A 15,910-nucleotide genomic window follows, 5' to 3' on the forward strand; every position below is an offset into this window, starting at 1 on the left:
AAATGGCAACAGCTAGTTTGCTTTGAATTTCTGGTGGAAACTGAAATAAATTGTAGCTCATTCTGAAAACTTTGTAAATACAGGGTTACAACATTTTGTGTACCAAGTACCTCCCAACCTTATTTACATCTTTCATTTGCTTTCCCATATGAACTTTAAAATCACCCATTAAAAATTTCACAACATTATCAACCATCTGGACTGTGAATTACATTCCTCAACTTCATCTGGATTCATCTCAATTGTGGCATTTGCGCTGATGACTAGATTGAATTTCTTCTCACTTCTAGAGCATCCCTTAATTTGATAGTCACATCCCTTACTTATTTATAAACAAATACAGCTGTCACCATAATGATATAGACTTCCTCTCACTACCTAATACAAATTTATAAATTTTATTTTGCTTGTTCTTGAGATGTGTGATTACATTATAGAATATTTCAGTGTAACATAGGGTGAAAACTGTGTATATGTGTCTATAACAAAACAGTAAATATCTTCCCACTACTTATGATCTTTAACACTGGTTATAAGAAAGTTTCTAAAAAGCATCTTTTAAAATAAACAGCCAAATTTCTCAATATCAATGGCAGAAATTATTCGTTTGTGACTACCTTAATTATCAAGACACATCTAAAATATACTTCTGCATGTGGTAGCAGTTAAAAATACGCAAGATACACCATAAATATGGGACACCTGAACATGGTTGAGATAAAAAAATAATTCAACAGTAACAGAGGAAATTAAATAAGAGACCCAGCTACACAAAATTTACATTTTATTTTGGTTAAAGGCAGTGTTGTTGCATACAAAATCTACACATATCTGATGAACAGCAGAATAGTTTGGCATTTAGCATATCACTCGTTATTTAAAAAAATGATGTCCATTGTGCTTTACACTTGCATGTGCTCCTGTTTGTAAACAGCATGGTAAGCATTCCTGATGAGAGCATATGGAAAACACGACTCCAACAGATCCATCGTAAGAAAAGGTGACTCTTGCACTATCTGCAACAGTATTAAAATAATGACCAATTGGATTTTCCAAATATATCTTTTGGTGCTACGCATAGCTTTCATCTGTATACACAAAGTTCTTACTTAGTAATGAAGAAATAGCTACTGAACTAGTGCATGGTTATGTACTAAAGCAGAGAATATTACAGTGCAATAGAATAGATACTTCCTTTCAAAGAACATACATGCTTAAAACACTTGCAGTCGGCAACATTTTGAAAATTGCAAAGGAAAAGCATCAAGGGAGCACAGAAAACTGGATTTAGAAGAATGACACGTTGACAAAGAATAAACATGTGTATGCTAAAAAAAAAAAAAAAAGCAAGTTACATGTGACATTATTTTGTACAGTTCATTTTCATTCCAATATGTAAATTTCTCTACATACAGTGATTGCTGCTTCACATTATGATATTGCCAGTTCCTTCTGACCATTGAAAGGACACCATGTATCTATGTTACTAAATGACTACCCCAGAATCAGTTGCAAGCTGCCTATCTAATGGCTTCCAGAGGCATCCAAAATGTGATTTTTAATATTTTGCATAATTATTGACTGAATTTAAAAAATTAACTTACTATCATAATCTACTCATTAAGAGGTATACTCATATGTTAAAAGCTTAACACACTAAGATAACTATTACACTTACAAACTGCGTATTTGTCTTGAGGCAATGTAACAGATGGCACACAAACACTCGGACTTTACTCATCCAATATTTAAGAATGAGAACACTTAACTCTTCCCACAAACTTTAACCTTAATTTCAAATCTTTACAAAACTTTTGCTCACTGACACCTGCCACAAAATGATGAATGGAAAAAGAAGTTTATTTCTTAGTACCTTTTCTCTGTTCATACAGTAAAACTCCAGCATCAGATATGATGTTTTAATTTATTACTTATTTACTATCAACTTTTTGCAACACAATTTGAAGTATGTATCCATACACACCACACTGCACAAAACATAGTTCAGGAGATATGATGTCATAAACAGTGACATGCATGAAAAACTAGCTTTTCCTTAAACTGAAGTGCAAAATACTCACACAATATTCATCCAGTGATTCATGATGAGAACACTTAGGGACTTCCAACATACTATAAGCAGAATCTCAAACCTGCCCCAAACATTTTCTTACTTACACGCGTAAGTCAAATACTTAACACATTAACTCATTTGTAAAGTAAGCAGACATTTGTAGCTGTTTTATACATGACAGTGAGATGCTTTAATGAATCAGGAGTTTGCAGGTCTTTTCTAGATGAAAGTGTTCCCCTGGCACATGCTTGAAGGTAGAATTAGATGAACCATTAATCCCCATTGGGCAACATGTGACAGCAGTTTTTACATATGGACATGATGGTAAGAAAACATGAATAGTAAAATTTTGGAATCTGAATGTAAATTAAGGAGGCAGCTTGTAGCTGTGTATGACTAGAAACAACAGTTAGGTGATCCCCATCATGATAAACTACATTGGTTTTAACCTATATCTAAATAATGGTGTTTTGAAGTAGTAGGAAACAATCAGACTTCAATATTTATTTTTTAAGCATCTTCTGCCTATACTGTGTTTTCTGCTAACATTTTCAATTGAATTGTTTTCAACTTTTCAACTCATATTGACTCATTATGTTCCATAAACTAAGTTTTCTATTACCACTCTGCTTTCTCCCTCTGACAAGATTTAGCTTTAATTGCCACATTTCTGCCTTTGAGTGCCGTCAATAATTTAGTCTTCAGTGCGGAAAATTGTTTCCATTTCTAAAGTTTCTGTTCAGTCTGAGAGGTTCTGTATTATTTTTTGAAATACTAATACTAGTGCTTTCAGAGCACTTTCCATTTTTCATTAAACAAAAAATTACAACTCTAACTATTATGGTTGCAAGATGAAAGTATTTTTTAACACATTCTCCCCAAGAGTTCTTTCCTTATTCTTATTATTATTATTACATTATACAGTCATATTTATAGTTGAATCAATATTACATAAACCCATATTTTCTCTGATTTTATCCATTAGAAATAGTTGGTGAAAGCTTGTGACTTTAAAAACAGTGGGGTTGGTTATAAAATATCTTTCTCTGTTACCAGTCATGATTATCTTTTTATCTGCATTTTGCATGACACATTTTGGGTAATGGTTACCATTTTCAAGCTTGTTTTTGTGTGCTGTGCCATTTATTTCTGATTCATGTTGTTCGTTAACACAGCTGTGCAAGTTACCTACCTGGTCAAGAAGTAGGTATACTGACTCCCTGTTTCGAATGGCCTCCTTATCTGCTTCTTGTCCAAGGCGTAACAAGCTTGAAGAAGCAAGCTGAAATATAAATTCCTTTTAGCATTAAAAAAGTAAAACATTAATGAAAGTTGTAAATCATGAAACATTATCATCTGTTGTGTTCCATATAAGAGGAAGAGAGAGGGGTGATGGTGTGTGTGTGTGTGTGTGTGTGTGTGTGTGTGTGTGTGTGTGTGTGTGTGTGTGTGTGTGTGTGAGAGAGAGAGAGAGAGAGAGAGAGAGAGAGAGAGAGAGAGAGAGGAGGGGGGGGGGAGAGAGAGAGAGAGAGAGAGAGAGAGAGATATTCAGTGCCAAAGCGTGAGTGGTAGAGATATGGGGTGGGGAGAAAGAGAATAGCAAGATGGAAGATTAGGCAAGATTGCAATGGTGTTGAGCATGGAGCTGTTTACTAAGGGAGGCCGTGGTCAGGGAAAGGGAAAGGGACTTTGTGTGTCTATGTTGAGAAAGCAGGAAGATCCAGAGTAATAGAGTGGCATAGGAAGGAAGACGTGGATGGATAGTGTGAAGCAGAGTAGTAGTAGTAGTGTGAGGCTAGCATGAGGACAGCGAAATGGGATTAGGTATGAGAGGTGGCAAGGGTAAGCAGGGGCAGGCAGAGGGCATTGAAACCACAGACTTTTCGAATTTAGAAAATCTTTGCTGACATGGGGGGGGGGGGGGGGGTTGCTGATGTATGGTGTAACAGAATTTGTTATTTGTCCACAGTTAGTAGTATGTTTCATAGTTATACTTACAGAGAAAGCTGTGAAATAGTTGCAGTGATGTTGTTACTTGCACAAGTGATGTGCCAATGACAGGACAGGAACTGTGCATGTTAGTGCTGCCAGAGGAGGTGGCAAGGAACATGTATAAGACAGCTCTTACAACCAGATCTTCTGCAAGGATACAGCCCATAAGAGGAAGAGTAAGATAGGGATAAACAAGGATACTGTGTAGGCTGCATGGGAAGCAAGGATACACTTCATTTCAAGAACTCATGAGTGGTAATTTAAGAATTTGTTCCTACCCTGCGCAGTATTGTGCAAAGAAAGGGTGTTCTTTTCTGGCAGATCAGCAGGTGTGTGAGGAATGAAAATTCGAGTTCAGTGTTTTGTCAATGATGGGGTCACAAGAAATGGAGTACAAGCTTAGATTGAGGAAGGAAATCAGCCATGTCTATTTCCAAGAAACCATGCCAGTATTTGCCTTAAGCTATTTAGAGAAATCACAGGAAACCTAAATCTAGATGACTGAAGAAGGAATTGGACTTCAGCCTTCCTGAGTGAGAGTCTGGTGTTTTAACCACAGTGCTACTTAGCTCCGTAGATATATGAGAAGTGCTGGTTGTATGTGGCACAGGTCCTCTGTTTCTTGAGAAGATGGGAAGGATAGACATGACCTGTGAAGAATTCACCCGTAACTCCCTTTCCTTATCTCTTTCTCTTACTCTGGAATCTCCACCTTATACATGCAATATTTTCTTAAGAGTCTTTCCTAGCAGCTCTTTACCATGTACATTGTGTCCTCATATAGGCGCAGGCTTTACCCCTGTACACACATACATTTCTGCACCAACATGATCTTTCTGAGCATACTCCCCTCCTATTCATCCCCCTCCAGGTTCCATGCCTTAAATGCCTCTTCTTTTTGGTGAGTGGTAATCTGTCATTATTTTCGTGCTCAAATTAAAAATAAATTTCTTTCTGTGCACTCACAGACTGTGAGAGCTACATCAAGTTAGTTGGCATTCCTTGCTTTATGAGTGAAAACTGAAACTCACAGTCAATTCTTTAATAGAGCTTTCTCAACTACTGTAATCTAATTCATGTTTCCAACTGAGGATGCAACATGTTTTTGGGATGACATCATTTCAGTAACATCGAGAACACATTTTTCTAAATTGTTTTGTCAAAGCAATAAATGTCCCAAAATAAGTAAAGTATTTTACTTAATTTTCAAAACTAACTTATTAAAATGGTGAAAATTTCTAATATAAATAAATAATGCATCTGGTCTTACAGCGAGGAATTCTTTCATTCTGTCTTCCATATCTCCTTGTCCACATATTGTGAAAAGTGCACCAAAAATGTTGTTTACAGCAGCTGCCATACAATGTATATTATTGGCATGTCCTTCCAGTGATGCTCGATAAAATGAATTTTCATTGCGAGCTAATTTTGGGATTGACACAGCCACAAAAACCATCAGCAAACATGCCACTAGGTGGTCATCTTCTTCTGAATCTTTGAAACAAAAAGAAATAGCCATGTTAATATTTCAAAGTAATTTGCCCATTTAATACAAAAATATTCGAAAATTTTGGTCATTCAAATTATTTTTTTTTTTTTAAAAAAAACAGGCTGGTTTAAAATAATATTTAAATCTTTCATCAATGAACACTACTTGCGTTACTTAATAAAAATAAAAGTATGAACTGTTACCTTTCCAAGGTATTGAAGCGGATTAAAAACACTTATGAAAGACAAATTAAATACATAAATAAAACCCTTTTGGTGAAGCATAATTTGCTTTCAAGAATCGTTAAAGCACTAGGTCTGTTGTAATGGTTAAAGTCAAAGAATTTAAGAACACTATTTCAAACAGTGTTGTAAACACTGTTGGCTATAAATTTGTATTTAATAAAACAGAATCACAAGAAGTAAGAGGAGCATCTAAAATTGGTCTAATTATACTTTAAAGACAGAGCAGAAGATGAAGTTTTTATATTTAAACTATGCTGTGTTTGCACTTCTTTCTTGGGTTTATTGAATTTAGGTTCTGTAGGTGAATTATTTCTTTCTTTCATACAGGTAACTTTCTTTTCCTGTAATTGTAGGTATAAATAACTTGTATACGGCTTTAATGCTAAGAGATGTAAAGTGAAGCTAACATAATTTCACATGAAAAAGGTAAAGCTGCCATCAACCTAAAGGCTGGTTTGAACACTACAGTGTTTCTCTTGGCACAATTGCCTTCCGCTGACATTCAAATTGATTTACTAAGAAATTTATAGAAGGACCTACAGTTTAATCTGGCATCTAAACCAGGGTGCACACTGGCATTTTTCACAGCTACGAACATTGCCAGAAGTGAAATAAACAACAAGTGACACAAAAAATGCTGGGACTGAATGGAAATAAATCCTGAGATCTTCAGATCCATAATCGGGCACGTTATCACTCAGCCACCAAGCCAAGATAATTTTACATATACTGCGAAATTTGTGCACCAGATACACACTGATCAGCCAGAACAATATTACCCGTGACCTACTACTGATATAAACCCATCAAGGTGATAGCTGCATCACCTGGCGAGGAATGACTGCTAGTCAGATAAATGCACAATGCATGTAGTATCTGTGAATAGGCTGTCTGTGTGTAGAACAGGGAAGGTGTGTGATCACTCTGAGTTTGACTGAAGGCAAATTGTGATGGCCAATAAACTCAACATGAGCATTTCAGAAACTGCATGACTTATCAGGTGTTCAAGGAATGCTGTGGTTAATGTCTTCAACATGTGGCGGAATCAAGGTGAAACCACGTCCAGGTGTCGTGGGCTTGGGTGGCCACCCCTCATTACAGGTGTCGAACATTGTAGGCTGACCAGGCTGGTGAAACAGGGTAGGCAGCAAACTCTGGTGGAACTACATCAGACTTTAATGCTGAGCACAATACAAATCTGAGTGAACACACAGTGCACTGAACACTCCTAATGATGGGCCACCGCACCTGATGACCCATGCATGTACCAATGTTAACACTATGACATCAACAGCTACAACTGAAATGGACACATGACCATTGGCACTGGATGTTGGGGCAGTGGCAGAGTGTAACATGGTCTGATGACTCCTGATTCCTACATCATCATGCCAACATGTGGCCTTGCTTCAGTTTGAATAAGTGATTTGTCTGATGAATCCTGATTCCTACATCATCATGCCAATGGCAGGGTGTGAATCCGTCATCTTCCAGGGGAACAGCTCCTTGAAACCTATGATGTGGGAAGGAGACATATTGGCAGTGGCTCCATTACGCTCTGACGAACATTCATGTGAGCACCCGTGGGTCCTGTGGAGCTTGTGCAAGACACCGTGATGACCAACGAGTATCATACACTGGTTGGAGACCACGTACACTCCTTCACGACAGCCATGTTTCCTGAATGCAATGGCATTTTTCAACAAGACAATGCGCCATGTCACAAGGCCAGGAGTATGATGGAGTGGTTCGAGGAACACAGTGGTGAGTTTCAACTGATGTGCTGACCTCCCAACTCACCAGATCTGAACCCGATTGAACACATCTGGGATGTGATTGAACAAGGCATCAGAGCTCATTGCCTCATCCCCAGAATTTACGGGAATTAGGCAACTTGTGTTTGCTGATATGGTGCCAACTCTCTCCAGCGACCTACCAAGGCCTCAGTGCTTCCATGCCATGACACGTCACTGCTGTCATTTGTGACAAAGGTGGACATACCAGCTATTAGGTAGGTGGTCATAATGTTCTGGCTGATCAGTATGTCTCCTTAACCATTCTAAATTTTCAATATTTTTGTTTATGACTTTTTTTAGCCAGGCAAAATCATCATACAGGAGGAGACAACATGTGAAAAGCCATCAAAGTCGAGGTCCAAGATGATTTTTCTCTAGCAGCAGTTAAGTCAGATGGAATTATAAAAACAAAGCAAAATTGAATAAAAACTGCTACAGCTGTGATTTCATGTAAGTCAACAACCACGATACCACTATTATGAACTTTCTACACTGATCTGGCTTTACTCCAGATTCTGGTATTAGTAAGGCAACCCATTGCTATTCCTAGATTTTAAGCCTATGTCAGTCATAAGACATAGTTAACAGTAGGTAACAGACACTTATAGTTAAGCAATGACACAGTGCTTTACAACTGCTTTGAAATGATCATATATTTTGTTATAGTATCTGCTAACTTCAGTGCTGCAATATCAAAAGACCATACAAACATGTGAAGAATATGTGAACTTGTTTTACACAACACAGCAAGAATTCCCTATCATAAACATACACAGGAAAACCAACCCCTAAGCAGTATTCTGCAAGGTAAAAAACTATCATTACTCCACAACACGCTACAAGATTAGCAAGGTTGATGCCATCTGTGGACAGCAGCATTTTCTACATCTACATCTATACTCCACAAATAACCTTACAGTATGTGGTGGAGGGTACTTTGTGCACCACTGTCATGAATGATTTGTGGAAAGAATAATTGTTGGTAAGCCTCAGTATAAGCTGAAATCTCTCCAGTTTTACCTTCACAGTCTTTTCTCACAAAATACACTGTGATGTAGAACAGCTCTCTTGCAACATCTGCCACTGGAGTTGACTGAGTGGCCCCATGATGATTTCAAACTTACTAAATGAAACTGTAGTGAAACAAATCATTCTTCTTTGGATCGTCTCCATTTCCACTATCAATCCTACCTGGTACCGATACCATATAGAAGAGCAATATTCAGGGGCTGCTTGAAAGAGGTACTTCCTCTGTGGGTGGACTATACTTCTTGAAGATTCTTCCAATGAATCTCAGTCTGGCATCTGCCTTACCTGCAATTAGTTTTATGTGGTCATTCCACTTTAAATCACTCCATATGCTTACTCCTACTTATTTTATGGATGTGACTGCTTCCAGAGAATTTTCTGCAATTGTGTAATCACACAATAATGGGTCTTTCTGCCATTTACACACAATATCCCACAATTGTTTATGATGAGGATCTATTACCAAGCCCTGCACCATGTTTTGATTGTTTGCAGGTGTTCTTGTATTTTGCTACAATTTTCTAGCATTGTGTCATCTCTGCATATAATATCATCACCTGTGAAACGCCTCGAGGAACAAAACGTCATCCACTAGGTCACTTATAAATATGGTGAAAAGTAACGACAACATCAAAGCTCTTAGTTTATCATTTGACAGGTGGCATAGCTGCCTTCACCACTGCTGATCAGGAAATCTTTGCTATTAGTCTCAAAATTTCGCATACTTCACACCAGAGTGTTTTCTTCTTAGACGGGCATGAATAGAAGGCTTGGTCACAACTCAGCACTGTGTTCGCTGTACCTGAAGATGTTGGTCAGTTGCACCCATGAAATACTGCGAGAAATTCACAATGAGATCTGGCATGTTTCCCAAGAAACATTTTTACAGTCCATAAATACTGTCTGGTTTCAATGCACAAGAAACGAACTGAGTGCACTGGTCTATTATTTTGGAAAAAGGCCATTTCTCTGTGCCAGACCCTGTTGTGCAGATATGAAGTGGTATCCTTGCATCAATCATAACACTTGTAATAAGGACACCATCTATTTGGCAACTGTTTCTTATGTCATGGTTCACAGGAGGAGAGGGGAGAGACTGCTATGCTGAATTGGACAATTCAGTGTGCAACCACTAAACTTAATATTGATACCCAACATTGCACACTCTTGTTATAGAGTAGTAATCACAGGAACTGATCCTTAAATTATTACTGTGGCTATCTTGCAGGACTTGACAGTTGTATAATTCATAATCAAAATAGTCACTGGGATGCCACTGCATTTCAGTACCGGTCTCTGAGTCTGGAAGGGTAAAAGCCATAACTGGACAGTTGGTTTATGCAACCACAGCTAAAACACTCATCTTCCCATCAGGCTGCAACAACATCCTTCTTGCGGACAGCACAGTTGTGTACAGTGTGTCACTGACAAGCTTTCTTGACTAAAGTGCCAACTTGCTTGTTGTTCTAGTACCCAGCAGAACACTCTGTTATTCCCCTGCTTCGTACAGCTATGAAAAAATGTTGAGAACTGTCTACTGTATTTTCTCTGCTGGGGATACCAGCTGAACCGAGATGGGCATTATTCGAATAAATTTCTACCTACATAATTATTCAAATAAATACATAATTCAAAAAATTTTAAAGAGATTATTCCTCTCTGAACAAAAATAATTATTTGTTATTTATTATTCATAACTTAAATAATGAATAATGTAGAAAACCATCAAATTTTCCTTGTTTACTTGTTGAACAGAGCTCTGTCATCTGTAACCAGTGCTCATTCGTGTGGCTCAGCATAGTTTCTGGTTTCTGTTTGAATGTTTGCTAAACATTTATTAATAGGTGGTACAGGAGTATCTCTCAGTGGTGCAAAACACAAAAAAGTGGAGGGGAAAGGTTGGGGGGGGGGGGAGAGGGGGGGGGCACGGTTCAGTGAGTTGAGTTGCAGATTAGGACTCTTAAAGGTCTGGGGTTCAATTCCTTGTTGCTCCTAGCACTTAATCTGTCACCTATCACTTCTTTCCCCCTCTAACAATTTTGAATATAACAATGCCTAGTAAAGCAACGCAGTGTTCAATCCATGTCTGAGTCAAGCACAGCTTTTGTTGCTTTGAAACATAATAAATCTAACATAAGTAAGCCTAGTAAGCAAATGGCCTTAGAAGTTCACATTACTGGTGCAGCCAATTCAACTACCTCTGTACTTGGCAGTACTTCCTCCACTCCCTCTCTGTGCTAACAAGACAAAGATGGGAACACAGCCAACAGAGACTCTAATCTGCAATACTTTCCCCACTTTACCAAAATTGCTAACACTATGAAATATGTGTGTCTCATGGATACAATTATGGAATTCTCTCATACTTGTAGAGCTACAAAATGAGTGACCCAAGTAATGACTCAGATGTTGCTTGTGGCTGACATCAACAGCCTTCAAATCTGAAGTCTACTAAAGCAGCATTAACTGAAGTGCATCACAAAACTAAACTAAACTAAAATTTAATGCTTTTTGGAATGCTGCTGGACGACATCTGAAATTAATAAAGTGATCTTGGAGAAACTGAGTAAGCTTTGCATTACCAGATTTTTCTTTCTTTCTTTCTCTACCACAAACATCACGCATTTAATAAAAACAGTACCTTGGAGGACACCATTATATTGTAAAAAAATGTGATTTACTGTCAGTAATTTTAGATATAAAGTAACAAGGGGAAAGGAAGGACCATAGAGAAAACAGGAAGGCATCCCCAGAAGCCCTGTGGGTTAAGCTGCCGGGAATGATACGCCTAATAGTTCTATCATCAATTAGATGATGTCTTCATGCACAAGCCTGTTGTAGAGCCACCTACAGAAGGGTTATGATATAAGTTATGGAAAATCATCTTCTGGTCCCACACTGAAACTTACTACAGAGCTGACTAAATTCTAATATCCAGACAAAGTGGCAGCTGATCACTTGCTCTAAGGTCTTTTCCCATATAGCTAATAAGAGCAACCCACACACACAAAAATCTCTCCCACAATTGAGGATGAAAATTAAAATGGCTTCTTTTAACAAACTGGGGAATTGTCCTACATTGCGTATGAAGTTAGAAAGATTGAGGATGATTTTTAGCACTTTTACTGAGATGCCACAACACTGCCTAGTGGATTTTATCATGATCTGATAATACGTCACATGCTACAGATAAAGTCACATAAAGCTCCCACAATAAGAATGGGCAGCTGTTAACTTCATCATTTGTAGAACTAATGTTCCAACTGCTCCTGCCCTTGCAGGTAATGGAAGGGTAGATCCTGTCTGACAGTAGCAGTTATTTGAACAAAGTTCTTTCAATGGTCTGTGTGATAGATGTCTCCTTTGTTCACATGGAACATTCCATTCCTCCTCACAGCACTAGTAGGATCCTCACACCCACCTATGAAATCTACCTGATCGTCTTGCATACCTGTGCTGATTGTTTGGAATACTTGACTAAGTTCAGAAACTGTTGCCACAATCATTTCTTGCTGTTCTTGATAGTAGGATAATATATCATGCACCAAAGTTATGTGTGATTCTCAGACAGTGTCAACTTAATATTTGTTTGCAGTGCTGTCCATCTGACCCTGATTGCAGAGAAAGATTCCTCACTCTACGAGGTAATATGCTGCCTTCTTAGCTATTCTAAAGACTCTGGCAATGTAACATTATTATTATTTTGAGGCACTGCTCTGTCTTTCTGATACTTATATCCTTATATCCAGATTGGGATTCACCATATGGGTGGGTGGGGTGGGGGGTGGGGGACAACTGACAACAAATGTAAACAACAAATGTAATCTAAATGTCAGCAACCATTGTAGGTGAATCTGTCAGTATGAAACCAGTAATGGTGCTATGTGTGTCAATAAACTGCATTATTAGAAGTCCCTAGTTTCTCTTTCCTTCTTTGCATGAATACAATTTACATGTCACATTTTATGCACCATCCTCTAATCTGTCACTCAGAAAGACAGAGTGAAAAAATGTGGAATGAGGGTTTTGAAATCTTCCTTTCAGCAGTTCTGTTTTCTTTTGCATATTTTTTCTTCAAAGGAGGCAGTAGTGATTTCATTTATGGGAACAAATTGTTGGATAGTTCTCAATATGCCTGAAGAATTGAATTTGTGGCCCTTAGCATAAATTTTCCAGCAATCTTTGTGTTAGTTGCATCAGTAAACAAATGACTTAGCAGAAAGACCACCAATGTGTGTAAACCTGGTAATTACAAATATTTGTGCTGGTTTCAACTGCTAAGATCTTGGTAACGGCATTCAATTTTTTAAAATGCTTATCTGGCCACAAATGCAAACAATGATGTCACTGAGGGAAATTTGAGGTATATATAGCTTCTCTGCCTAACCTAAATTTACTAGAAACTACTTGAAATGGCATATCAGGTTGGTGATGTATCTTAAAGAAGAGCCCCAGCTATTATGTGTTCATGTAATGATGGAGCATTAATAGTCAATAGGAATACTGCTGTCTTCTCCAGTTCATTATTCATTCTCTTTATTATGTTCTTGATACCTTTCCCTTCCTTATTTTCCAACATTTTTATTTATTTTGTATCTATAGAAATAAAATTCCTTCAAGAGGTAACACTTAATTATATTTCTGAAAGAGTGCAATTTATTTAAGATGGGGAATTCTCCACATGATGTGGATACACTACGCTTGATGAAAACTAGGAGTTTCCATTGAAAGCGTTCCACAGTTAAAATGTTACATAGAGTTCAGATTTCCGATAATACACTACAGGTCTTTATTTAAATACAATGGTAACACCTTTTCAAATGATCCTTCCTCTCTTTTGATCATGAAAAATATATTCGGAAAAATATTCAAAGGTCCTGTCAACATTAAGCTGTTTCTTTTGAGCTGATGCTCTCTTTGCTGAGTGAGTGTTATTGTCTCCAAGAAAGGTGCCCCTCTTGCTGAGAGGAATAAGGATTTGTGAAGTGAGAACCATTTTGTCCCTATTAGCAAGTAGGGAAATAAAGGCCAATCCAGAGACACCTATATTATCTGGCCAAGCCAATTACGACTGAATATATTATGACATGTGAGTGTGCCAAGGGTCACAAGGGATGGTCACAAATAATCATTTTGCCTCAACAGCCATCTACCTCATTCAGTCTGAGGCTTTAGTATAGAGATTTCTACTATTCTCGTTATCTACACAGGTAAACCAAGATCCCTGATTCCTGTTACATACACTGTTTCACTGTCTGCATGATGGTTCCTGTAGCCTGGACAGAGCTCACGGTAACAGAGAATTGGTGGCTCTGACCCACACTGTGAAACCTAGATTCACCAAACTCAACCCAGTAATGTCCCCCCCCCCCCCATTTCCTCCACCCCTCTTAAGATACTTGACATCTGACATGTCCAGGGGGCATCTGTACCTTATTGAATTACATGGCCATGGGGAGCATTACTTCCAGCCCCTAGCTGCTATAGTGGTAACGCTATAGCACATCCTGATCTGTCAAAAATCAATTATGCTATTTTACAGTTTAATCAACAATGAGGAAAAAAGTTTGGAGGTATGTAATATATATGTTAGATGAATGCTGTCAAAAAGTGTGCCGCTGCAAATCATAAGTAAACAATCTTTCAACAGTTTCAGCTATGTAATAAAACCTTAAATTGAACTTCTATGGACACATCCTGGCATAAACATCATTTTTACAAATAAAGGTTATTAAACTTATTTAAATGTAAACACAAACCATTCTTTTGATTTCGAAGGGCAGCTACAAGAGTGGGATCAACCTTGCAACTCAATCCTGCTGCAGATGCCATTTCACTAACAGCCTGAAAACACAAATTGCATATCTTTATTAGTGGTGAGCAATGAATGTCTCCAATCTAATAACAAGAAAATTCATACAATCTTAATCACTGATGTATATTAGAAACAGCTGCATTAGATTACTCTTTAACAGGGGGTGTGATTCATTAACCTCTGAAATGCTCTGTAGTAATTTGGGGTGTTTATTAAATAAAAAAGGTTTCATTTCTAGACAGGAGAAATATCCATATCTAATTCTTAGGGCCCAATTTGAGTAAGAACACAGTGAGTGACTACAGAATTATGGACTGCCTTGTCAAGCTGTAGAACCATACATATGGTTCTGTAGCTTTCACAATAAATCATCAAGCTGACTCACTATTCAAAAGAATGATATATCAGTATCTAATACAGGATAGATCATATCGTGGGGAAATGATGAAGATGGGTGTTATAATGCGGAAATGATGATGTGTTCACAAAACTCTCAAATATAGCACAACAATGGAATCAAATTGAGTATGTAGCTAACAGAGAAACAATTAACCAGCAAATACAACAGTACTGAAACATGTTAACATTTAGAAGCTTATATCAGCAGACAGCCACTGTGTCATCCACACCTAACACATGCCTGCCAATGAAAGTTACACACAAAGTGCAACAAAAGCATGTTAATTAGGTGATTATAATTACAATAATGTTTTTTTATGTGATAAAGTCATTTTTCCCTTCACTTTTTCTCACTTCACATTCTGCAGGGCCATATGTTGTTCATCTCCCTTCCTTTCACTCCAAACACATCCATAACCACACAAACATAACACCACAATGTACCATCACAGTCTTCTTAGACAACAGAGTTACACGTCTGACATGTCAGATACAGAAGCTACCAAAGAGGTGTCTAGTAAGAAGACTGGCATGAGGTTTTGAGCCACAAGGGGAGTAAGTACAGAAAAGGCCAGTGACAGAGGTTACTGCTGTGAGCAATTTCTACATAGCAAGAACTACGTCCTCTTGTCACACCCTGAGAGGAATATACTGCTGGTTTCTTGAGATGGTAATCTCCTTGGGGCCTGGGCACATTTGTCATGCCTGCACATTTTGCTATGTGCCAGTGTAATTCTTCAATATGGTACTGCCTTTATTCTTTGCAATAGCGACACATGGTATGAACTTTAACCATGTTGAGTGCCACTGAAAATTTCAAATCTGAGGCATTTCATGCATTTGTGAGAATCCTTGGGAATACACTACCAGTCACTTGATAATCTTTCACCTCCACATCACCATTCAGGACTACAATGCATGCAGTGTGGTTGGTAAATCAGTGATCACATGCTCCCTGTCACTTTAATAACTTAAAAACACAAACTTATAGACAAAAAAGTGTTCTTCCATGACTAACACAGAAAAATTAAGTACCAATAAAATTCAATGATAACAACATAATACGGGGTG

The 15,910-nt window shown here is 37.8% G+C and overlaps 1 protein-coding gene across 4 annotated transcripts in view; it reads right to left on the reverse strand.

The window, feature by feature from the left end:
• Positions 1-767: 767 nt before the first annotated feature.
• LOC126183445 (membrane-associated protein Hem) overlaps positions 768-15,910 on the reverse strand; it is a 176,888-nt gene continuing 161,745 nt past the window's right edge. For all 4 annotated transcript variants that reach the window (XM_049925436.1, XM_049925434.1, XM_049925435.1 and 1 more), the window contains exons 20-23: positions 14,385-14,469; positions 5,337-5,560; positions 3,267-3,356; positions 768-1,016 (exon numbers count right to left, since the gene is read on the reverse strand). In XM_049925436.1, the coding sequence (XP_049781393.1) occupies positions 903-1,016; positions 3,267-3,356; positions 5,337-5,560; positions 14,385-14,469 (513 nt within the window). In that variant the 3' untranslated portion in view covers positions 768-902. The remainder of the gene's footprint in view (positions 1,017-3,266; positions 3,357-5,336; positions 5,561-14,384; positions 14,470-15,910) is intronic.

The sequence above is a fragment of the Schistocerca cancellata genome, chromosome 4 (assembly GCF_023864275.1).
Source record: "Schistocerca cancellata isolate TAMUIC-IGC-003103 chromosome 4, iqSchCanc2.1, whole genome shotgun sequence".
NCBI lineage: Eukaryota > Metazoa > Arthropoda > Insecta > Orthoptera > Acrididae > Schistocerca > Schistocerca cancellata.